Source organism: Lygodium microphyllum, chromosome 1 (assembly GCF_053477565.2).
Source record: "Lygodium microphyllum isolate KBCC chromosome 1, Lygodium_microphyllum_v1.1.10, whole genome shotgun sequence".
NCBI classification, from domain to species: domain Eukaryota; kingdom Viridiplantae; phylum Streptophyta; class Polypodiopsida; order Schizaeales; family Lygodiaceae; genus Lygodium; species Lygodium microphyllum.
Window position 1 is genome coordinate 148,920,106 of NC_141135.1, and position 26,924 is coordinate 148,947,029.

The following is a 26,924-nucleotide window of genomic DNA, read 5'->3' on the forward strand; positions in this document are numbered from 1 at the left end:
AGAGGACCACCAAGCGCTTCGTGCCATGCCCCTCTCACTCTCACTGTCACACTCCATCCCTCACTTACTCATTCACTCTCTCTCACTCCCTCTCTTCATGAGAGCTCAAAGTAGTAGACACAAATTTAGAGAAAGAAAGCCCACAAGAAGTTGGCACACACTTGAATAGCCTATTCCATTATCGATTCTCCCTTTTACACTCTTTTAAGGGTTTTGACACTTTTTAGTCTCTTGGGCATGTAGCCCATGCAAATGGCCCTATGATTGATTTTTTCAATACTAAAGTATAGAAGCTAAGTGAGACTCTACTCCATAAAAAATAGTATAAGTTGCACGGAAATGATCCTATCCCCCATCTTTAAAACTGATCACATTATCCAACTTACACAAACATTCGTTGTTGTGGACAAAAAATTTAATCCTCCCTTTCATTGGGTACTCCCTTCTTTGCTTGCTCTTGATGGGGTTGATAGTCTTATCATGAAAACAAAATTCAATTAATTTTGAAGTACAAACCAAGGGAACAAGAATCCCTTAGATGGATCCTAGATAACTAAATTGGGTTAATCATTGACCATACAAAATCCTAGATCTTAGGGTAAGACTCTAAGAATTAACATGCACAAAAAGAAAAGTACGAAGCCCAAAACTCTATCATAGATCGAAAAACCTTATTCTCTTCTCCGAAAAATGTTCAAGAAGGCTTATTAAGGATATCTCTAGTTCATGACCACCTTGAAGGCTACAAGGAACCTTGTCCTAGAGGGTTGATTTATTTAAGTGAATCAAGTATGAACTTACAACTAAAAATGATTATTTGATACATAGAAATTATTTGACTCGATTAAGTGGTTTTGTTCTTGTCTCTAGAACAATGCTCCATCCCCTTACTAATGTAGCCCAAAGTTTGGCAACTAGACCTAAAAAACGAGATACACTCTGGCGTATTTTCACTTGGCCCTAGAGGTAGATGGTACTCACAGAAAATAATTAAAGGCATTTATTTATTCATGCGATGCATTCTAGTCTGCTAATTTGTGAGAGCATGTACCTCACAATTACAAGGAGAGATTAACTAGTAGTCTAGGTCATCCTATGCTTTGAGTAGTGCTCCATTAAAGTCGTTCCTTGTGACATATATCCAAAGTTGAGTCACACCTTTTGTACAATACACCATCTAGAGTCGAGGTGCAGCTTCCCCATGGTATACCATCATCTGAAGTCAAGGCATGCTTCTGCCACTCCCCTCCCCAACAATGATAATGGGAGACATTGAACACAAGAAGAGATGTGGCAATGAATGGAGAGAAGCCCAAGAAGAGAAGGTGGTTGGGTATGAGGAGCAAATAGTAGGCATGGCATGCCTTTCGGACACCATGTGGAAGCAAATAGAAGCCATTCTAGGTTTTGAGTTCTTTAATAAGTGTGTCATCACAATGTTTGGGAAAAGAGTAAATGAGATGTTGCAAGATATGCAAGGAGTACGAGCATGAGAGATTACAACTCCTAAACAAAGCCCCGATCAGAATGCAAGTGAAAGAAAATAAAGCAAAAGAGAAAGAAGAGGCAACTAGGCTAACAAGAGCAAAGTCAAGAGCAATCAACTTAAGGGATCGTGTTCAATAACAAAATATATGTAAGGGCTTTGACCAACATGAGTACTAGCATTCAACCCAAAATTATGACATGTAGCATCAAACAAATGGAGAAATCATTGAAGCAAGAAAAACATGGCATACGTGTGTGTAATGATGCCTTTGGAAGTAGAAACACCTGAATTCCAAGTGAAAAATAAGAAGGTAGAAGAGGTGTTAAAAGGAATATGCAAATACAATGCCTCCAAAGTTACCCAAGGGTCTATCCCCAAAGAGAGACATAGATCACAATATCAAATTGGTTTCGAGATTAGTTCCACCAATCAAAGCCCTGTATTAAATGAACCACACAAAGTTGATGGAAATGAAGAAGCACTATATGAGCTAGAGTAGCAAGTCTTCATCCACCCAACTAAATCACCATCTGAAAACCTCAATGTTATCTATGAAGAAGAATGGAGAGCCAATGTTGTGCATAGACTAAAGGCACTCAATAAGATCACTGTAAAGAACTAGTATTCAATGCCCTTAGGATGACCTTCTAGATTGGCTGCATGGAGCCAAGTATGATAGAGATCTTAATTTTGGTTACCACCAAATTCATGTAGCTTTGCAAGACATCCCACGCAGTATTTTATTTCCTGTTTCTTGTGTTCATCAATTATCATGTTGTCTTCTTCAATTGCTCCCATTGCATCGCATTACACTTAGCACTGTGATCGCCTTGAGATGGAGTGGGGATGCTTCTTGCGACACTTTCTTGATTCTTAGAGGGTTAAATAATGAAAAAAGGGGATAACCTTCTCCTATTCCCTAGATTTGCACTTGATGTCTTTTTGGGGAATGAGTTTCCCCCATGCAAGGAGATGGTGAAGATAGGACATCACCCAATCACACCCCAAGGGATTTGTAGGAAGCTGCCTATCTTGAAAAAAAAATATGACAATTCTACTTTATGGTTCTTTTGGTAGCCCCTTAGTGCTTTTCTAATTGTATTTGATAAATTGATTTGCAAAGGAATGGCTGCTACTCTTAGCCTTCTGCTAGTTCATGCATCTTGAAGCAGAATAATTTGTTAGTTCCAGATTGCGTCATTTGATGAACAGAAATTCAAACTCCATCTCCACCAATCATTCATCAGCAGACCACCAATTAATCAATTATAATACTAAATACATCATTTGCCACATTATTCAAGATCCGTGCTAATATTATCATTGCTAGTTCATACTGCAAACAAAATAGTGATAGTAAAGCTTCACATTAGTTTGATGACAGTGGTATACAATACTACATTACAGTATGTAATAGAAAGGAATTCAAACGTTGGTGGCACTTCAAGGAATAGAAAATCCATATTTTCAAAACCAGAAACATGCCCATGTCAAATGAACAGAGGAAATAAAGATAAATCTCAAGGAATACATTAAGATAATCCTTGAATGCTTGTAGAAGAATGTACATGAAAATGGCTTTTCCTTGGTCAACAATGACTCAAATATCTTGCAGTTAGCAAACTAGCTGTCAAAGACCAGCCAAAAGAGACCAACAAGTACCTCAGCTTCCTCCTCTCCTATTTCCTTCTTCCAATCTTGGCATTGGTGAGGAAGGGCTAGAATGAGGGGTCAGAATCGGGAATATTGCCTAGAACACTTTTCCCTGTGCACCTCACATCAATTGTCATTAAAATTCATTACGTGCTCAAAAGTGGTTATTGCCTAAATTTACAGCATGCTTTCCTAGTACAAGGCAAAAAGACAAGGTAAGATAAATGGATATTTATAAGGCCATTGGCACTGCATGCTCCATATTCTTGCTTCCATGAGAAGTGTACTCTTGCTAGAAGAGAGAATTATGAAGCAATACTTCAAAGAATACAGACGTTAAAACACTTCATTCACATCCCAAAGTGCTTTTAAGACATTGTGATGTTCCAGATATGGTAATCCAGGACTTGAAGACAGCTCTTTAGAGAAGCTGCCTTTTTTTATAGACAGACTTTTTCCTGACAGCATTTATTGTTAAGACAGCTTTACAATCCATATTCACCAGCATTGCAACCTCATCTTGAGATGTCAGAAACGTTCACCAACTGTAACTAGCAGTGCCCAGAGCTGCTGTCAGTCAACTCGTAAGACGTTGTTCTGAAGTGTATTTCGTGAAACCACCTCCCTTCTGAAATCTACCAGCCAGTTTCCATCAACAATGAACTTAATCTGAACAATGAACCCGGTAACAAAGGTCTTTAGCTGCTGATCAAACCCAACAAAGCTTCTTCCACAGAATGCACCTTTATATATAATTCACCTCATAAATGCCTGGATACAACCAAAGCTCTACCATCCACATCATTGGGCCCCTGTCATCATACACATCAAGCTCATAGATAATATGTTGCATGTTGTTAAACAACAAAGGTACACGTTTAGCGAAAATAGAAGGTAAATAGGGTCATGCTAAACTGAGAATAACTAAGAGCATACACACGAGGAAAAGAATATGAAGAAGACTTGTAGATAGCATATTTCTAAGCCAAATTACTGTAGCCAGTGAGCACAATCACAGACAGAAAAGATAGGAGCATCGTATAAGAAGCTATGGGTTCCTGTTGACATTCCTTTATGCATCCGCTATTGCTCAGATCGGTACTGTGGTGGGGCATACTACCACATAGGCAGCCGTGCTAGAAGACATCCTTAGAGAACTGGTTTAAAAGACACTAGGTCCTCTCCTCATTTGTGATGCAGTGGACTTGGGCCTTGCCATCTTGATAACCTGACTGCAACCCCTTGGCAGCTTATAAAGGTCTAAGAGGATCATCTCTTCTTTGTTCTCTTTTTCTTTTCCTGTTGTGGCTTTTGTGGGTGGGGGGGGTTTTGTGGTGCATGGTGGTTCTTTTTCATATGATTTTTTTGTCCCAGAGTAAAAATTTCATCATTTCTGTTGCTGATGTGAGAATGGGACTTCAAACACAACCGTTGTCCAGGCCTTCACAATTCCAGCAAAGACCAGCACAGTGCAAGAAACTGAGAACTGGTTGACAGAGTCACAAGAGAGCTCTTTGAACCACAGTAATGCAACAAGAAACACTACAAAAACTTAGTAACACAACAGTGAGGGAAAGTTGTCAATGTACTGGAATTTCATGCCCTGTGTTATGTGTTCAAGTTCTTGAAGAGCATTGAAGCAACAATTATTATGGTCTCTTTCCCAATAGATATTTAGGTGAGGACAGACTTTTTAACTCGAAAAAACAAACCAACTTCACAATGATTCACCTTGATCCATCAGGTTTGGGTATTTCAGATGTCGGATCTGGCTGCATTGGAATGAAATGTTTCCATCCATTAAAGCTGCCTGCAAGTTCCACTCTTGATCCTTCACCCCAATATTCCACTTGGACCTAGAGAATAGGCATATCCATTACTTAGTCATGTAAGAATGTAACAAATTCTCTGAAAGTTCTATCATGTCATTATAGCCATATTTAGCTTCAAAACAGAATATAGAAAATAAGATACCTGTTTTAGATTTGCAAGCACATGATCTATAGTTTTTAAGTGCATATCTTTCTCAATAGATATTTGCTTTGCCTGGGCCAGTTCTGCAGCAGCCTTTGCTTGAACAAGAGCCAGTTGTGCCTAATGTACCAACAGGAAAAAGAAATTGTCACAGTGCTTTCAGCAGAAAATTGCACAGATGGATACAAATAAAGATGCAGGAATAAGAGCAAAACTAAAGTACATTGGAGTAACACTGAACTCCAAACAAACACTAGTTAAATATGCCTGTGCTGCAAGAGCTGAGTTTACAAGATCTGCTTGTGTGAGTCAGGCTAGCCTGACACTAGCTATTACTGGAACAGAAGTAACTGCTAGGCCCAACCCCTGAGAAAGGTAGAAATGTGAGCTTACAAGTCAGCTCCCTCAATCAGGCTGATAACCTCCATGTGAATTCTTGAGTTGGCAGCCACACTGGTAATCTTACTGTCCGAGATGCCATGCCCACAGGCAATGCTCTGTCAAAAATGCTGCCTGCATATGCTTTAGGGAATGGTTGTCCCAGTTGCTACCATCAATATTGATAGTTGTTCCGAAAGTGCCCTTCTAATACCTAGAAACAAAGAGAATTACAGCAACTCGTCCATCCAAGTTCCCCAATATAAAGATAAATCCTCAAACTTACTAAGCCTTGAAGCACATGGTCAACTAAATAGTTTGTACTAACTAGCATGCTAGATGCCAGCTTGGTTGAGCAAACCCTGCTTATGTATTGGACACAAGATGTGCTTGTTGAGTGGTGACCACTTGTGATGGCTCATAAAAGTTTCCATAAAGCTGCATCAGTATATACACGAACTAAAATCATTGGGATTTCTAGACATAATTGCAACCAGACAATTCAGTCAACTGATGTGAGAACCTTTCACTCTTTACACTACTGACTCTTGGTTTTCAAAGAATCCCTCCTTATATACACACACACTCTCTCTCTCTCTCTCTCTCTCTCTCTTCAAAATGAGTAATTGTTGTTGAGAAACCACATCATTTCGTACAGTTTCCCTTCTTCATTCCCATTCTTGGTTTCAGTTTCCACCCCAAAAAAGCTTTCTAAGGCCTTCTGAGAGTGTCAAAGCGCCATTTGAGAGACTTCCGTGGGCGAGACTAGAGACTGTTCGTGCCTATATATACCACACCTCCCATTCATTCTTTACCAGTACTCACCACACTCTCTCACTTCTTCTGAGAGTTTCACCTCTTCTCTCTCCTTCCACCATCTCCATCCCTGCTCATCAAGCGCCAATTGCCTTCCTCCAGAGGCCTGCGTTTATGGTGGCAAAGGCTCCATCTCCAGTTGACAACCATCCCTTCATCATGGCGACAGCATCTTAAGTATGGCACTCCTTGCATTTGTCATCTTTTGCTCTGCTCCTCACCAAGTGACCTTCCTACACAGTGGACATCAACTTCTCCTCTAGGCAGCTTCATCACTTTGCCTTTGGCTATCTGGGCAGCTCCTTCATCACCTGGTGACAAATAACCAGCCCTTGCAACCTGTGTTTGGCAATCAAGAGGCACCATCCATTTGCATTTGCTGCATCTGGGATCTCCTTCACAGTTGGCAACCTTCTCCTTCCCCAGGCATCAATATCAGAGACTGCTACGTTTGTGTTTTCAGCTTCTAACTCCTTCACCTCTGGCATCGATCCCTAACAGTTTTTGCAAACTCCTAGACTCCTCACCCTTCAACAGTAGTCTTCCTGTTCCAAGTAACATCTCATCATCCGTACGTTTGCAGACTTAGAGGCTTCTTCAGTAGTCTTCCTACTCCAGGGTATCATTTGTGCTACGGCACCCTTGCCTTAGATTCACTTCATTTATTCCATTCTACATCATCTTTTTAATCTGAGTTTCTCTTCTCTTCTCAGTGTTTACTATACACACTATGCTTCTCCCCGCAAACCCTATTGTCTCTCTGGTTGCTCAATCATTTCTTGACATGGTATCAAAGCTAGAGGTACTTAATGAGCCATGAAGATCCTTTGCAGCATCAAAGAAGGCAAAGACAGGTTGCAGGTTCGGCATTAACATCTAATTCTTACTCTCCTTCCGTTGCGTCACTAGGAAATACCCTTCTTCTCCCTCCCACCCTCCCTTTTATAGGTTGCCACTCTAGTACCATGGCATCTCCACCTCCAGATTGCCTATCTATTGGGTGCTACTATTGCAGCTAGAATGGTCACGCCCATGAAGCCTGTCAACATCGACCTTTGCTCCCTACCCCACTAGAGTATATGTGTCTTCCACCAGGCACTCTTTGTGCTACCTCTCCTTTCTAGACCATAGAGATTCTTCTGTATCGGCTCTCGGCTTAGTATGCTCAAGGCAATAAGACGCATCCAATGTGCACTAAGCCCTCACGAGTAGATGAAGGCTCTACACCCTCACAAGGCGATCAATTCTCCTGGAGTCCACCGCACTGCGTGGAGGTTTCTCCCACCCATTTTCAAGCCCAACGGCTATCACCGCCCACATCTCCTCCACAATCCACTCCTTTGAGAGCTCATGACTGTTCTCCACCCTTGGCTCATCCTGAGCCTCCTTCTATCCCACCCTCTTCTACTCAAGTTCGAGAAGACACCTCTTGGCACTCTCCCACTTCTGCTCCTTCCAAGCCCCAGCTACCTTCTTTGGCACAACTGACAATACTTCATGTTGAGAAACCCTTCACCCACGGTTTGCGTTTTTGCATTTCTACGGTTTGCGTTCAGGGTTTGCAGCCCCAAAAAGGGGCGCCATCCTAGACTGATTATGCCTATTTATAGCCCACTTTCTCATTCATTCTTCACGGCTGATTTATTCAATCCGTCACCTCTTCTCTCCAACCTCTTCACTACCCTCACACCCCTTCAAGAGGACATTGCGGTTCGTGGTTCGTGGTTCGTGGCTATCTTCATCATCTTCCTTGTGCTACGGCCCCCTTGTTCCCTTGTATCATCCACTCCATGATTCAAAATTTCATCATTCCATTCATCATAGTTTCTTCTCTCTTCTCTTCTCTTCTTCGTGTTTGCCGAGTTCACTCCGTGTTCCCCCCCACAAACCATACTGTCTCGCTGGTGCGGTTCCCTACAGTTCATGGTTCGTGACTGTCTTCATCATCTTCCTTGTGCTACGGCACCCTTGTTCCCTTGTATCACATTCACTCCATGATTCAAGACTTCATCATTCCATTCATCACAATTTCTTCTCTCTTCTCTTCTCTTCTCCATGTTTGCCGAGTTCACTCCGTGTTCCTCCCCGCAAACCCTACTATCTCACCGGTACGTCATCTTTTGACACTTCATCATCTAACGCCTTGAAGTCCATGAATCATAAGCATTTCAATTTCCTATCTCCTTTAGAGGGGGATTCAAAGAGGGCTTCTATTACTTCTTCAGCTTTGGTCTACTCCTTCAGTCTCAAAGGGAACCCATACTACTCTCGAAGTTCTTTCCCCACCATCTTTTACATCCAAGGTTTGGCTCTCTTTTGAGCAATTTTACCTCCAATGAAACCCAACATCTAGAGAATCTATCTTCCATCGGGGCCCTTGGATTTTCAAGAGCGACTTCGTGACAAGGCCTTCATATTACTTCCAACATGGTGTCATGGAGCTAGTGGCTTCTCACCTGAGGTTGTGTTTCAGGTTCTACTACTCATCTGGTCTCTTGAATATCTTCGCAGGTCTCCTTTCATGTGGCATTCTCGCATTACAAGGTGGATCTTCTTCTCTTCTCTTCACTCCTTTTTCATGTTCTTTTTTGGGCCTAAGATGGGGTGTTGAGAAACCACATCATTTCGTAAAGTTTCCCTTCTTCATTCCCATTTTTTGTTTTAGTTTCCAACCCCAAAAAGGGTTTCTAGGGCCTTCCAAGAGTGTTGAAGCACTGTTTGAGAGACTTCAATGGGCGAGACTTGAGACTCGAGACAATTTGTGCCTATATATAACGCACCTCCCATTCACTCTTTACTAGTACTCACCACACTCTCTCACTTCTTCCAAAACTTTCATCTCTTCTCGCTCCTTCTAACATCTACATCCCTACTCATCAGGCGCCAGCCACCTTCCTCCAAAGGTCAATGTTTATGGTGGTAGAGGCTCCATCTCCAACTGGTGACGATCTCTTCATCATGGAGACAGCATTTTAAGGGTGAAACTCCTTACATTTGTCATTTTTTGCTTTGCTCCTTACCTGGTGAGCTTCCTACACAATGGGCATCAGCTTTTTCTTGTCCATGCAGCTTCATCGATTTGCATTTGGTTTTCTGGGCGGCTTCTCCATCACTTGGCAACAAATTACTAGCCCCTCCACTCTATGTTTGAAAATCAAGAGGCCCACCTATTGGCATTTGTTGCGTTGGTATCTCCTTCATAGCTGGAGACCTTCTCCTCCACCAGGCGTCAACGTCAGAGGCTGCTACATTTGCATTTTCATCTTTTGCTTCCTCCTTCACCTCTGTCATCATCACTTCCCAACAGCTCATGTCAATCATTAGACTTGCGTTTGCAAACTCAAAGGCTCTTCACACTTCCGAGGCAATCGTCCTACTCCAAGCATCACCATTCTTCATCCCTGTGTTGCAAAATCAAAGGCTTCTCTTCAACAGAAAACTCCTTACTCCAAGCGACAACTCATCATCCCTGCATTTGTAGGCTTAGATGCTTCTTCGGTAGTCTTTCTACTCCAAGGCATCATTCGTGCTATGGCACCCTTGTATCAAATTCACTTCATTTATTTATTTATCTAAGTTTATCTTCTCTTCTCAATGTTTACCGTACACACTCTGTGTTTCTCCCTGCAAACCCTGTTGTCTCTCTGGTTGCTAAGTCATTTCTTGACAATTATATTAATCACAAGAGAAATACAATAGTCATAGAAATGTAGCAGAAGAAACTACCATATACCAAGAAACTTAACACCAACAATCTGCAAAATAAGATAGGGCTGAGTGGTGGGCAGCGCAATATATTGGTCAGATTAAAAGATCTAAATATCTTTCAAGTTCCCTTGACAAGTGTTTCTACATCTCCTACAGCTACTGACCCAATTGAAGAAAAGGAGAGAAAAAGTTTCTTCTAAAATAGGTCAAGCTGTTTGAATTTAATGGAAAAGAAATGAAGGTTAAAATTAATGTCAAGACCTAAATCAAGTAGATGGGAGACTAATTTTGCTACAGGTACTAGGAGAACAAATTAAGTGATGATTGCACGCCTAAGATTGACAAGTAAAGCACTGTAAGAAATCTCACCTCTTTTCTCTCATTCTAGACTTTCTCTCTCCTCTTTTCCATGTCTTATGCACTCTTCTCTCTCCTCCCTAGTCTCCTTTGTGACAAGTGGTATTAGAGCTTTGGTGTTTGGTCTCATTTAACGAAGATTTTTCCATTCAAATAGTCAAACCAACATCACAAAGGTACCAGTGGTACAACTGTTAAAGGGGACTGGTGCAAAGATCAAAGGTCCTTCAAGTGAAGAAGAAAACTTAGTCGGAGGTGTTTGGTCTCATTTGACCAAGATTTTCCCATTCAAATAGTCAATCCAAGATCACAAAGGTACAAGTGGTACAACTGTTAAAGGGGATTGGTGCAAAGACCAAAGGTCCTTCAAGTAAAGAAAAACTTAGCTAGAGCCTATTTCAAGATACGAAGGCAAAGTTAGGGGCAAGGTGGAAAAATTAGGAGGTTGTCATCAAGATAATGCTATTTTGAAAGGTATTTTGGTAAGAGGTCACTGGAGTTAGTCATGGCTTTAGTTTTAGTTACTTCTTGGAAAAGACTTTCTCTCTCTACTTTCCTACAAGCTTTCTTCCAAGCTTCCATGGTGGATAGCCTTCTATCTTTATTCCTACTTGGTCGAAGCATTCTCTCTTCTTGAAAGCTTGGGACAAGCATTCCTTAAAGCTTGCTCAACAAATTGGTAACACTTGTGGCCATCATCAACAAAAGTCAAAGCTCCATTTTGCTACCCGAAAATTGTGGTGCATTTTGAACGAGCCTATCTACATTCCTAGCTTCATCTCCAGCTCAAATCATTAGTTGTGGTGCTTGTCAAGGCTTCTAGCATTCATCTACTGCCTATTGCTCAAGGATTTGGCCTTTCTTCTTCAATCTTTGAAGCTTCCCCTCTCTAAAAACCCTAAATCATAATAGAGCAGCCATTTGCCAACACCTGGAAGCTCTCATCTTCTTCAACATTTATCATTCTTCAGCCTTAAACACTTCTCTATAATGGTTCTACTCCAAGAATGGATCAAGATTATATACACTGAAGAGTATTCAAGAATCGAAGGACATACTAGGCCAACATTTTGGGGGTTTCATGCTTCAACCTCAAATTTCTTATTAGTGAACTTCAAAAAGGATTGGATACTTTACTTTCCTATTGCAAGGCTTTTACACTCTACAAGCATTAGCATGGACCAATCAATGGACATTGCAGCTATGGAGCAATTTGGAGCTTTCATTCCATCTTCATGGCTGAAGGTTGATTTAGGACGATTCATCAATCTTTGAAACAAGTAATCCACTTATCTAATCTTTGAAATCTCCATTAATCCAATTTTTGAAGCTTTATCCACTTATTGATGGGAGATTATGGTACTCCTAACTTCTAAATCAACATAAATCACATAAAGATACCTCTTTTAGATTAATACAATATTGTTGATCAATTCTCATGAAACCAATCTTCCTCTTCAAATAGGGTGGTAAAACCTGATCAAGCACTTAATTACAACAATTAACAATTAAGCATAAACTCAAATACAGACATTACCTTAACAATCTTAGACAATAGACACCCGATTGGCCCCAAAACTAGCGCCCCTTTCGGTATTACTTTAACTTTGATTGCTAATGGACAGTGTACAAGTTGAGATTCCACAATCTCCTTTGCTGATCCAAAAGCCCCTTGCTATACATAAAATCAGCAAGCAATTTCGGGCAATTGCCCCTTGATCATCACCCAAGACTTGCACAAATGGAACCATCAACTGGCCAAATGCTGCCCCAATTTACAATGGATGGGATAGCATCTGAAATTCCTGTCAATTCCACGAATTTTAGGTGCTGATTTAAGTGTAGGATGCCTTCTCCTGTTGGCACGCATACCAAGGTGATTATCAAACCCTAATTTCTTCAAAATTTTAGGATTTAGAGCAAAAATCCTACTACTGCTATCCACCAAATCTGACTGAGATCTGCTAAGAATGGCTGCGATCTTTTGAGAAATTACTAAAGAAGGTGAGAGAAATCCTAGATGAGAAAGAAAGAGAAAACCCTAAAATCTGCATGCTGCCTACTCCAGCCTGCATTTAACGCAATCATCTATTGCCAGGCACCTCCAAAATGCTACCACACCTAATCATGTTGTTGCTGGCCCCTAGAAAGCAAAGATTGCCACTTAGTAAAAATGTCCATGAAAACTAAAAACGTTTTTAGGGGCTGGATCTCAATCATCCAATAAGTTTACAGCCTAGGAGAGAGAGAGAGAGAGAGGAAGCTATTGATCCATTTTCTAATCAAGGAACAACAATTTGTTGCAAAAGTCAACCATCTAGGGGCCTTAGCAAGCAAGGGACAACAAGGAGACACATTCTAGGGCTGGCAACTGATCAAGTGATAACATCTTGGAGGTGCTTGGCAGTAGGTGACTGCATTAAATGCCAACTGGAGCAGGCAATGGGCAGCAGACCTTAGGGTTTTCTTGCAAAGAAAAAAGAAAATAAATTTTCTCTCTCATCTTGGCTTTCTCTCACCTTCTCCAATAATTTCTCAAAAGATCTCAGCACTTCTCAACCATTCTCAATAGATCTCAGCTAGATTTGGTGGACAACAGTAGGACTTTTGATCGTAAACCCTAATTTTTTGTAGAAATTAGAGTTTGATAGTCACCTTGGGACCCGTGCCAACATCATAAGGCATCGTACATTGAAAACCCTAAGGTCCTCGATAACCACGCAGTCCTCGATAAAGATCAAGGGGCAATTGGCCCAAATTGCTTGCTAATTGTATGTACAGCAAGGGGCCTTTGGATCAACAAAGGAGATTGTGGAATCTCAACTTGTACACTGTCCATTAGCAATCAAGGTGTAAAAAAATACCGAAAGGGACACCAGTTTTGAGGCCAACCGAGTGTCTATTATCTAAGATTGTCAAGGTAATGTGTGCATTTCAATTTATGCTCAGTTGTTAATTGCTATAATTAAGTGCTTGATCAAGTTTTACCACCCTATTTAAAGAGGAAGGCTAGTTTCACTCACCATTAAATCCAATGGCATTGCAATCATATTTTAATTTTACTATACTTTCATTGAATAGCCCTAATTTGTGCTTTGATCTTTATTAGCCCAAAAATATATTGTAAAGAATAAGCTAATGCAATCAGTGAGTCACTAAATTGCAACGGTAAGACTCTCATCCCATCTTCCATTTCAATTCTCTTTTTTCAATTGATCCTTCAACTTCATAAAAGACTAAAAGCTTCATTTCTAAAAATGCATATCCTCCCTGGTTTCTTAGATTAGTATGCTCTTGCCATGTGGAATATTTCCATTGGGAGAAAAGGTCAATGTCAAGGATGTTGAGAATGTAAGCTCGGAGTTTGAGGGTATGTGTGTGTGTGCATATGTATGGAAACACTCTATGTGAGATTGTATGGTGTGACAACGTGGATGCAAGGTATAGAGAGAAGTGTGTCATAAAGGTGCACACATGTAAAGTGTAAGTAATAGTGTGTCACATGGGGACACACATGAAAATCGTGAGGCTATATAAATGAGGTCTCACCTCCTCTATAAAATGTAACTAGTGTATGCAATGCAAAGTGAGAGAACAATTGTTCAGTGTGCATATTGTGTATCTTCTCTTTTTAGCCATGGAGTTCCTTATCTATTACAATCCACCTTGATTATATACTATCTTTGTTATATACCATGATTAACCCCACATTGGGATTGCTAATAGGAAAATATATTGGAACAAAAGAGAAGTGACCTTGCCTTACTATCAAAGATCCCTAAGGGATGCAATAAACCGACCCGGGGGAACTTTACCTATCTCCCTTTGATTCAGAGCCTATTTTGGAACCATGTTATATTACCTTATCCCTCATTTAAGTACTACGAGAGGAGAATTCAAGATTCGAGATAAAGTCAAAAAAACAAGATACTTACTAATCAACCTACAAGGTTTACATGTTATTTTGACTTTCAAGAATAGGTTACAGGAGTTCACAAGCAGAACAATATACTATATGCTATTTTGGGGGTGATTTTCATTTATTTGCAAGTGTTACAAGGTATTACAGGATATATATAGGTTTATTATAGGTCATTGCAGGTTGATCTCAGCCCCCACATGTCATAGAAAGGTTCTTTCAAGGTTTGGACACCTTGATTTCCATTTATTTGCAAGTGTTACAGGGTATTACAGGATATATATAGGTTTATTATAGGTCATTGCAAGTTAATCTCAGCCCCCACAAGGTTTGGACACCTTACTTTGGACCTACAAGTGGTTAGAACTTTAAAACAAGGCATTTACATAATGTTGAATAGTTCTATACACCCACAATAGATGAATGGGTCTTCTCAAGTTAGGGTTTGGCTTATGGAACACAAACACACACTACCAACATATTTCTTTTTAAATGAAAGTTTAGCCATTTGAGTTTTGGAGCTATAATAAAGAGCTTATCAGTTTAGAATGTATTTTTTAGCTCAACACTCCCTCTCATGCCCAAAACTAGAACTAAGAAGATATTAAAATTTCCCAATTCTATGCACAATGCCCAATTTTTTTAGTCTTTAGTTATTTTTCAATTCTTAGTGTGAACACAACTAAACTTATAAGTTGTGTCACCACTCTTAGAGAGTCAGTTAACTCTAGTTCAGTTAGAGCTAGGTCTACGTACAGCCCTACACGCAGTCCCGTACACAACCCATATAGAGCTCGAGAAGCTACTGTTTTGGAGGAGATACTGTTGTTTTCAGTTCTACCCCTTATTTTCTCACCTTTGCTTGTCATATTCTCAGCCTTGTCTGCAGTTTTTTGCAAACCCTAAAAAGTGTATAAACCCTAATTTTCAGATTTAGGGTTTTTTCAAAATTTCTACAATTGGCCATCTCTTTCCGAATCTCAGCTCGTGCCACCCAAAATTTGGGGTTTTTTGTCTTAGAGAATCCAACACGCATCATGAGAAAAAAATCCAATTGCTATTCGCTATTGACACACACCACGAGGTGACATTACTGTAGAAATTCAAGCTCTAAGGTATAAATTTCTTTGATTTCTTTGAAATATTAAGAAAAAATTTGGGGCTTTTGCCTAACACGCATTCCAAGGCAGAAACAAATAGTATAGCAACATTTAATTGCTATTACAGCCAGATTGAGCAAAATTTTTTGGTAAGAATCAACATTAAGTTGCTGTAATTTGTACTATTGAGGACATGCATTACAAGGCAAGTGCGGTACAACAATGCATTGTTGTTATTTCTTGGCTAAGTGCTGATTTGGGTCAAATTGGGCACACTTTAGCATTTATGTGACAGTTTGGTACTGATTGCATAATCCTGAGGGAATTTTGGGTACTTTGAGGAGTACAATCTTTACTTAAGCGAATAAGTATTTGGCTGCAGATTTTTGTCCATTACTGACAACACGGCATGTCAAGGAACTAATGATCATAGTAACATCCTTGGTGTCCTCACTCAAGAGGACAAACTTGATGGATCAAACTACCTATTGTGGAGTTTTATGGTCCATAATCTTCTTGTAGCAAAGGCATTGTGGAACTATGTTACAGGTGATTTGCAACAATCAGGTGGTCTTGCACCTCAAACATCTCAGCGTAGCGCTAGAGGACAGGCTGTTGATACTACTGCCCAATAGGTATCAATGAAGCAAAAATATATGAACCATATTTATAGAGCTACTACAAAGACTATCTAAGGAGATTACCATGTGGACTGCCACAAATATGGTGGATCTAGAGTCAACACTCTCTGACCAAAAAAGGATAAATGTGTACACATGCATGTTTACAAGAACAAAATGCCATTGCATGAGGTAATGCAAAGAGCAATGCAAGATGTTATGCTCAAGCAAAATGCAATGCAATGATTCCACATGGATAGTGCCCTTGCAAGGAAATTGTTCACTTGCCCAAGTACCCTTTTACAATCATAACCATCCTAATGATACGGATAATGATATAAAGGACAATAATAATGTCCATAAAGAAAAATATAATCAAAACTTGGTAAACACCAAGAGAAGAAAGCCACTCCCTTTATCATTGGGCAGTGGTAAGAAAAGCTAGAGAGAACCCTCTCTCCGCATTAGGCTGAAATAGAAAGGAAGGGAAAACCCATACTAATCCAAGATAACAAGTTCAACCTACTCTTTGGCAAAATGATAGTGCACTCCTATATGCTTCATCTTCGGATTGATAGTGAGGTTATCAGTATTGATGGCACTCCGGTTGTCGCAAAAGATCACTGTTGGAACGTCACATGGAAACTGAAGTAGCGCCAATAAGCTCCTCGGACAAATAGCCTCAGTTGCACCATCATAGAGCACCCTATACTCTACCTCGACAATGGAGGTAGCAACCATCTCTTGCTTATGGCTAGACCAAACTATGAGAGTTGTACCCAAGGAGAAGATTTAACCATCATGGGAACACTAGGTATCGGGATCGGTACCCAATCCGAATCAATGTAGCCCTACAAAATCAAACTATGACCATATGTCAATTCATAAAAAACGTACCTCATCACAACCATACATGCAATCCAATGTGACATTTTAAGTGCCTTGAAATACTGGCTGACTAAAGACGTTGAGTAAGATAAAACTAGTGGAGCATGCATTGACCAGAGGAGTTTCCCTTCCATGGATCTATAAGTATGCTTGTTGTAGGGCTGATCTTGCAATCCTTAGATAGTTTCACAATGGGATCTAGAGGCATATCAATGCAAAACTGCTCAACTAACTAAAGGGCGTATATTTGCAGAGACACAAAGACCTCATCCTTAGATCTAACAATCTCCATATCCAAAAACTAGGATAACTGACCTAGGTTAGTAATCTGGAATGTGGTGCAAAGCTAGACCTTCATATTTGCAATAGTAGCATTATTGATCATGTAAGATATAAGTCATCTATGTGCAAAAGGATATAGTAGACTCTCTTTGAAGTAATTTTAACATACAAATTTGGGTTGTATAGGATAGATAGAATGGTAACCATGAGTTCTAAGAAACTCATCCATCCTATGGAACCAAGAACACGGTGCTTGCTTTAGCCCACAGAGAGCTTCTTACAATCAAGAGACCTCATCTTTATAGTCTAAAAAATAAAACTAGTGAGATTGATCCACATAGACTTCCTCGCACAAATACGCATTTAGAAAGGCACTTTTGATATCCACCTAATATAGCACCCAACCATGGTGAGCAGCTAGTGCAACTAACAGGCGAAATGATGTCAATCGTGTAGTTAGAGTGAACGTCTCGTAGTTAACACTATATTTCTATCGAAACCCTTGCACCACAAGGTGAGCCTTGTACTTGTTTAAAGTCCCATCAACTTCAATTTAGTCCTAAAGATCCACTTAGTCCGAATGACCACTTTGTGCCCCAAGCGTCATACCTATACTTCCATACATGGGATTGTGCATTCCACCTAACATACCGAGATACATTGGGTGTTGAGAACCATACGTTGGCTGCTGCATACCATAGGGATTCATGCCATGCATTCCCATGTGCGGTCCTTGTCCAACCATTGCAAGAAAAATGGTGCGACAACCAAAGAATTATTGATGTCCCATGTTAGCATTTGCACAAATTACCAAGTTGGCCATGTATTTGCACTTGTTGTCCCATAAGTACCAACTATTTATGCTCATCAAAAAATTTGGGCTCTTCCAATGGAGGCTTAGGCATTTCCTTCTGTTTTTTTGGCTGTCCCAAAGCTCTAGAAGGTGTCTTCTTCTCTTTGCCTTTGTTGTCCTTCTTTAGGGCATTCAAGAATCGAGTAAAGTGAGGATCCTATGTCAATTACACAAAGAGATTTGCTGCTGTCCTCATCTAATCTTTGAACCTATCATCAAATTCTTCACCCTCTTGTCAATCATCAACATCTTGAGGCACACAAGTCCCTACATTAGGATTATTTCCCACATTTTCAGCTTACTATCCATGCTGAGAGCCTTGTCCAAGATCATGCATTGCATTTCCCTGTTCAACACATGAATGACCAAATTGAGATGCATCATCACCACTTGATCCCATGTCACCGTGTGAAGACATACTTGCTGTAATCAACAGCTGAGCACAATTTTAGCAACAATGCAAAGCTTCTAACTTGTAATCAGGTGCCTTGGGCCCACCAATTCAAAGGATTTAATGCTATCTCGGCAATAGAGCAATAAAACCATCCTTCCTTCCATGTAAGGGTGGTAATAACCTGATTGTAACTTAATTATAGCAAACAATAATTAATGTAATGCTGAAACACAAACATTTACCAATCAATCTTAGACATTGGACACCCTGTTGGCCCCAAAATTGGTGCCCCTTTCAGTATTTCTTTTATCTTTAATTGCAATTAAATTCGAATGCAAAGGGATTCCTTCAATCCCCTTTGCAATCCAAAAGCCCCTTGCTATCAATAATGACCAAGAAGTCTTCAAATTGATTTGCCATTTAATTTGCTCGAGCAATTGCCTTCATCGACTCCTTGGAAAATGTAATTTACCCCAAAATTGAATGTTGGTTGGTCTCTCCCTTAAATCTTACTGAGAATTAATTCTCAATCCTAAAAATTCAAGTCTTAAGGCTTCAATCTCTTGGTGCCCTTCTCGAGGTTGTTGTCGAACCCTAATTTCTACTATAAATTAGGATTTACAACAAAGAAAAATACAATTTATCAACCTTCAGGGATTAGAATACTGAGATCTTCAAAGCAAGACTAGAAAATGGCTGGAGAATAGAGAGAAAATTCAAACTTCCATCACGAGAAAATGGAAGAAATCAGCTATTCCCTTATCTAGATAACCATAAAAGCTATCTCCATTGATGGAGCACACCGAATATGATGTTTGTTTGGCTGAAACAACCCTCAAGCTACTGTCATCTAATGTTATGGTCTCTTCAGGGGCATGTCACCAACTCTCAAAAGATCTCTTGCTGGCTAAAAATGGCCTATCAACTATTGTAGCAACTATGGCAGCCTACTCTCTCTCTCTCTCTCTCTCTCTCTCTCTCTCTCTCTCTCTCTCTCTCTCTCTCTCTCTCTCTCTCTCTCTCTCTCGTGTCTCAAAATCATCTTTTCCACTTCCACTTGCATGTGTGTTTTGCCAAGTGGCAACCTTCTAATCCTATTTTCCAACATTATTTGCAAAATATTGAAGATTAATCTAATAATTATTTTAATACCCAAAAAATTAGCATGTCCAATCAACAATTAAACTGGCTAGGCCAATTCATCTGCCGAGTGTTTTTAACTCTTCTTTAGCTCCCAAATTGGCATTAAGTACTATTGAATTCCAAATCCCTAGTGTCACCAACTAACACTTATGGCTAGTAAAATATCTTAGACCAATTTCTGACACCAAATACCACCTAGTATCCATGCAACATTACTTTAGATAACTTTTGCCTTTGATATTCACTAATTTTCTCAAGCCTTTAACTTGTAAAAATGAAATAATCTCAATTGCACTTCACATATGCAGCACATACTTAAAACATTTGATTAAAAATCAATCCACATGTTAAGTAAATAAAATTTCACGTCCTTGTGACAAGAGCACACAACACGCGCTGCCTTTGTAAGAAAAAGAGCAACAATACTTGTTACATCAAAACAAAGCTTTGGATCCAAGGATAAAGACAACTTATAGAAGACCTACAGGTGTCGATAGCACCCACCATAATACTATAACCACTCATCAATAGCCATCTCTAATGCATTTTTCTTGATACCTATTAATTTAAATGAAAACAAATTCAATCACTACTAATTGTGTAAATAAATTAAAAGGAATACAAGTTTTAATTCTTTTTTATTATCACAACCCTCCAACTTTTATTCAATTGTCCTTAACTAAAAAACTTTTTCATATGATCGAAGGATATAGAGATAATACTTCATGAATCTTTTACCCATCCACTTTACATATGTTATAAGTAAATCTTAGAATTATAGCAAAAAGTTTTGTATCACAAGGCTACTTCTTGTGGTTCAATCCTTAGGAAACACCTTCTGCTTAAATCCAAAGAATTGTTCTTGTTTTTTGACTTTTGAGGAAACTCCAATGATAGGTTTCTCTAGATTCAATCCATCTAAGGCTTAAGCAATCTTTTGGAAAGTATTGAGTATCCTCCAATAAGCAAGAAACTTAAGTCTATAAAAAACTCAATTTATTTTGTTAATTACCTACAAATCCAAAGTATCTAAATCTACAGCAAAGTCATAAGCAACATAAATTTTGTCTTTCATACGAACGATTGCAGGATAAGTCACTTTACCTTGTATTATCTCATTTGAAGCTTTTCCCATGGATGAATGCATAATATTAGTATAAGCAAACTCTAAGATGAAACATATTTCTCCCATTGTGATTTATATCCACTAGCATAAGCTTTCAACATATCCAAAAAAGAGAGATTCATAAGCTATCACTTCTATTTGGCCATTAATTTGAGGATAAAAAGACGCATAGAACTTTAAAGTGATTTTTAAGTTCTCAAATAAAGCACACTAAAAGTTACTCGTGAACTTGAAATCCTATCTAAGATAATTTTAGAAGGCGTAAAATGTAATCTAAAGATAAGTTGAATAAGAAGTCTTGTATCTTGTGAAAAACTTTATGTTTGTGACATTAAAGAAAAGATATTTGCTTACTAAATCTATCAATTATGATCCAAATCATATCATGACATTGAGGTATTCTTAAACTACTTAAGATGAAATCCATTGTGATAGATTTTCCTAGAGTTAAGAGCATTCTATCAAACAAGAAGAGAGAGACAAGGCGATACATGATCATCTTTGATTGAAAAATCTGGATGAGAATCTCCTTGCTGAAATTTGGCCCAAACTACTACAAAATCAGCATCTTCATCATGAGTATTCATCATCACTTGAAACTCTTCATAATGAGCCATTGTAATAGTTGCAATCCAAGACATTCTAATAGTATACCAATAACAATATTATGCTTTCAATAAGTACACATTATTTGAAAATGAAACATGGGCAAGTAATTTCGCATCTTGTATGTTCTTTCTATACATACTTTTGAGTCTTAAAGTACTTCAAGCTTTTATGTTCAATTTTTATTTAAAAATTAGTTCTAAAAGATTATGCTTTCAATATCTTCAAAGTATCTACTTCTTGATTGAGCATTGCATCAATACAATCAGTGCAAGCATTGGTTTCTATAATTTTTCAATTTCATGAAGGTTTCTTTCTCTTTCTCTCTCCATAAGAATAAGCTTTCCTTCTTTGCAAGATTATAAAGACAAGGAGCCACATGTGCAAAATACTTGATAAAGTAGCAATAATAAGAGCATAAGCCAATAAAGATTACACCTCATGTACATAATGAAGATTATGCCACTCTTGAAATATCTTGATTTTTTTCAAGATCCATTTGAAACCCTTCAAAAAAGATAACATGCCACAATAATTTATTTAATGCATCAAAACTTTACTCTCTTTACCATTCACCAAAGCTTATTTGTCCAAAGTAGTTGTAGAATAATCTACATGTGCTAATAATGCTCCTCTTCATTCTTGCAGAAACAGTATCAACATATTGTCGATAATCTCTAAAGATGCACTCCATCATTCAATTGAAGATGGTTGCTACATTGGGTAAGCCACCAAGAATTCATAACGACCAAAGAAAGAACAAAAAAGAGTTTCGTATACATCTTATGATTTTACCCGAACCATTATTCAAATCAATGCAGCTAAAAATCATTGTTTAAATTAATGCAGCTAAAAGTCTTTGAGCCTTCTAGATAACTATTGTTTGAATCAATGTAACTAAAAACCTTTCGAGTCTCCTAAATGATCGAAAATGTCATCAATTCCACGAGTAGAAAACAAACTCTTCACAATGACTTTATCAAGGTCTCGATAATCAATACGCAATCTAAACATGTCATCCTGCTTTTAAACAAGAAGAGTATATTACAAAATTGTAAACTACTTCGCCAAATTAGCACATTGTTAAGTAGGTCTTCTACTTGCTTTCTAAATTTTTCTTATTGAGGACAGCTGACATGATATAGTGCATATAAATAATATCAATAGGAAGGTCTTCTGAACTTTCTAGGGTGGAAATTGAAAAGAATGATCTTCCGAAAAACAATATTTATACTTTGCTAAGAGTTTAAGTTGCTCTTGCTTTTCAGCATTCTTATCATATTTTACATCATTTACATAAAGTAAACAACATTACACACGAGACTTGCATGCTTATTAAATATATGGTGTCTACAATTATTCTAGCTTGGCTCTCATACTACTTCTTACCTTTATTCATAAGTTTCACTTTCTTTTCTTAGAAAAGATGCTAAAGTCTACTCTATAATAACTCCAAGGCATACCAAGAATCACATCACAACCATCAAGATCTACAACACATAAGATATCTTGGTTATCGTAGCCTTGGATTTGGCATTTGAGCGTACCAATGTGAGGTACTACACTATTTATTATGTCACTATCATCACCATTCAAAGCTTGGTGAACTTCTACTCGAGTCTCCATATCTTCATTCTTTAAGCCTAGCTCTTTAAACAACTACAAGAAAATGAAGTTTTCATTTATCTCAAGGTCTATGAATAATGGTGCTTGCTTACCTTGTACATCTCCCCAAGCCTTTCCTTTGTAGATCTCTAGAGGGTGCGGTGCGTGTTTGCCACCATATTACTAATAGCATTGATTATCACTGGTGACTTGGACTTGTTGTCAAAGACCTTGCTTTGACCGTTGTTTGGACATTGCTTTACTATGTGGCCTATTTAAAACACTTCCCTCCTTAACAATGCTACTTTAGAGAACTTCATTTTCCAATACATTGACAATTCCAATTTCAAGCAATTTTAAAACACTTCCTCCTTTACATTTCTTCTTTAGCTAAAGCTCTTTGGGACTAGGATGAAACATGTGAATTCCGTTAGGAATGGCTAAGAATGTGAAATACATTGATGAGAATCCAAACAAGATCAGCAAAAAAGAAAATTGCAGTTCTGAAATAAGATTATTTACACAAAGAAATGTGAGATTCTGCACAAATTCACAAGCACAAGGGACGGAACATGGCATTTTCTAACTTCACCAAGCCACACAGCTTTCTGCAAACATTTACATATCTAGCTTGCAAAATACTGGACAGCTTACCTTTGTTTCCTGAAGTTCCCGAGACATTTCTGCCAGTTCACTCTCTTTATTCAACTGTCAAGAGAGAAAACCAAAAGACTTCTCATCCATGACAAACCATTGGCCTTTGAAAAGCGTGTGGCAACATAGATAAAAGAAAAGTGAGAAGAGTATAGAATCAATGCAACAATGACCAGAGCAGATTTGATATGACTGATCTCCAACTGGGTTTCCTTTGTGAGGTTTGGTAGAGCTTGAAACTCCTGGCCACAACAATAACTTTTGGAACAAAGATTTTGCACTACTAAGATAAGTATCCTGTGGAATGATTGAAAGATGGAACTTGAAATTTTGCTTGATTTTTACACCTCTTTTATGTTGAACAGACTATCAACAGCTTGGTTGCTCATTTTAGCCAGAAATCTTTCCCTGGGACAAAATTGCACAGCTATGGGTGAGGCAATGAAAGCCATAATACATTGCCATGTTTATATTTGTGGACCACCAAATTACCATAAGACACCCACCCAATCAGCTTGCATAATACAGCTCAAGCAAAACCAAAATCCAAAACATCCAAGAGCAATAACAATATTTCATTAGCAAGACAAGATATTAAAGCCAGCTAGTGCAAGGTAAGAAAGCAACACTTGAAAACAGGAAGAATTTTTGCCCGTAATTTGGCTGCTTTGTGAATAGCAATAGCTTCTGCCGACGTCTGTTCTTCCCACAGTACATCGGTCTCATCTTCATCACTTGAATCTTCATAATCAGTGACCAACTGCTCCTCTTCTTCACCTTCTTCCTCTTCATGCCGTTCATAATCACCCTCATCAGCAACTGAAGCACATCAGATGGATGAGAAATACTAAGGGCAAGCCTTAAATAAACCCCTTGATTGAAAAACTATAAATTCTTTCCACAAAAAATACCTTGCATTTCCTCAAACTGCCCTGTCTTGACAAATTCAGAAGCTTTCTTCTGCAGGTCTTCATCTGATGGTGTTTCATATGAGATCTCAGTGCTCTGTAAAGAACCATGTTCAGACCATCTCTCTTTTGATAGATTTGTAAATTTAGAGCGGTCATATTCCACTCCTCTAGCTGAACCATTCAAGGACTTTCCATCGTGATTCATGACCTGAGTAGAATACTCAACAACATTTGAGTCATCAGTTTCCACAGCATCATCAATATAACTTTCGTTGTCTTGTCTTGACACCATTTCTGAGCTGGCCAACAGTGTAGCAATCGCCTTATACCCTCTCCTCCTCACAACGTTAGCTAGATCGACCCTGCATAAAGGGCCCTCTTTGTTTACAACAGACACAAACTGCCGCAAAAAGTAATGCTTACCGACAATGCCTCCGAAGACAATTCCAATGGAACTATAATAGTGTCCTCGCAGAAAAATCAAGATGCTACATTGAAATATTATCAAAACGGAAATCTAGTACGTGATGAGCATAGCTTATCTTTTTAACGACAATACTTTTGAGTCCAGCCTTGGTTAGGACATAAAGATGGTCTCTCTCTCAAGGCATATGACTTACAGATCAGACATGCAGACGGAGGTCTTTGCGCACACCTGCCACGGTTGGAAAGCTCCTTCATTGAGGGCACCTGATCGGAAGGGAGTCCTGCTGCTGCAAGAAAGGATTGAAGCTCTTTGCGGAGCTCTGCATCACGCTTGGACCCTTTTGCAAGCCTCGAAAGTCTCTTTCCCCTTACACTGCCAAAAACCGAACGAATCGTGAGATACAACTTGGACTTTGATGCTGTCAAGACTACAGACGTCGCCAGACAGGCTACGCACGTGCAAGGTAAACGAACCAGACTTGAACTCTAGGCCACTCCTGTACCCATAAATTAACAGTTAGTGCCCTACTGTCAGAACCTGTTACCATTTTGAAATGAATCAAACTTGAACTCTGCAATACTGTCGCTCCTGTAACCATACATTCAGGTTGTGCTCTACTGTCAGAATCTCTAAACCATTTTGAAACATTCAGGTCCCCTGCCATCAATGAGGACTAGCATGAACCAGGTTCCCTTATGCCGTCAAGCAGCCACAGTCATCTCGGACAGGACTATCCAAGTTGTAATAACAACGACTGCTAGATTGAAAGCAAAAGGTCGTTCACCATGACACGTTTTAGGTGCATATCCAGACACTGAGGTTTCATTTCAGCATATGATACGGTTAAGGTGCACCTCTAGACACTGAGGTGCATGGTACATGATAACATGTGTGCGTGCGCGCGCGCGCGTGTGTGTGTGTGTGTTCTGAGAACCTGGGCTTTGAGTAAGGCTTGGAGCAGCATATGAATGAGCATGAGGAGCCGGATTGCTGCAGAGAAAGGCCGTGCTGCGAGAAGTCTCGTGCCGAAAGAGGGTCAGTGAAGCACGCACGAGAGCGGGGTGTCTCGGGAAACTGCGACCTGTGAAGCATCCAGGAGCAGGAGGAGGAGGAGGAGGAGGCGGCAGGGGTAGAAGCGACTAGGTTGTGAGCGGCCATATTGCTTGACGAGACAAGGAGAAGCTCGCGACAGGGAACTCAGGAGTAAGGACCTTTCTCTCTGCGTTCAACCAAACCTGATGATGATGATGATGATGACGACGGTGACGATAATGATTCTTGGAAGTACGACGATGCTAATGAGTGTGTTACGGTAGCATTGTCTAGTTCCATAAGTTTACGTCAGACTGTGGTGACTTTCCGTCTTCTTGTCCACGCGCGAGGCTACCAATACCAAAGAGCTTATGAGAAGGTAAGGAATAGACACGGAGAGCGTTTCAAATGGAGAGAAATCCGAACTTAGTGGCATCCAATTGCAATTTGCCATGGCAACGAGACTTGGCGTGGTTCACCAAGCACTCTTATCGTTTTTTAGAGATGTGTCGCCCCAAGCATATTGGGGAAAACGCAAGGCCCACCAACTGGGTTTCACAAGTAGTGGTTGTACCAATGGGGTTTGTAGAAGACTGCCACACAAAAAGCCCTTTACAAAATGTCCAAGTGCAGTCGGTTGGATGTGGTTTGTATTCCAAATTTATGGAACAATTGGGAAAAAAGTAGCAACGTGCAAGGATCTACCAAACAATTCGAGCTAGATCCCGAAGCACCATAAGCAATAAAGCTATGTAAGAAGATAATAAAGCATTGTTTGATGAGCCTATGTTATTGATAAAATGTGAAGAAAGCTATCATTGAGATGGAAAATTTTAGCAAACTAAAAACAAGACAAATCACAATAGAATCATGGTCATCCATCGCCAAACATGTGGATAGCAAAGGGCAAAGGTCTAATTGCTCCAAAACGAGACTAAATGATGCAATGAACCTAGTCGCTTTGCAATCTACAGGAGCGATACAAGAAT

General features: G+C 39.3%; 1 protein-coding gene across 4 annotated transcripts; it reads right to left on the reverse strand.

The window, feature by feature from the left end:
- Window positions 1-2,997: 2,997 nt before the first annotated feature.
- LOC148041805 (5'-AMP-activated protein kinase-like protein) lies at window positions 2,998-26,203 on the reverse strand. 4 transcript variants are annotated; one of them, XM_087682618.1, is made up of 11 exons: window positions 25,838-26,203; window positions 25,132-25,275; window positions 24,477-24,838; window positions 24,195-24,384; window positions 23,913-23,973; window positions 23,739-23,807; window positions 23,566-23,619; window positions 5,117-5,236; window positions 4,874-4,998; window positions 3,903-3,954; window positions 2,998-3,811 (listed from the first exon to the last, which is right to left on the reverse strand). In XM_087682618.1, exons 1-11 carry the CDS (start codon window positions 26,059-26,061, stop codon window positions 3,716-3,718), a joined length of 1,497 nt encoding a protein of 498 aa, XP_087538744.1. In that variant the 5' UTR covers window positions 26,062-26,203; the 3' UTR covers window positions 2,998-3,715. The 4 variants fall into 4 exon arrangements, with proteins under 4 accessions (XP_087538744.1, XP_087538761.1, XP_087538752.1 ...); XM_087682635.1 differs by having other exon boundaries at window positions 25,448-25,979; XM_087682626.1 differs by having other exon boundaries at window positions 25,360-25,979.
- Window positions 26,204-26,924: the final 721 nt, after the last annotated feature.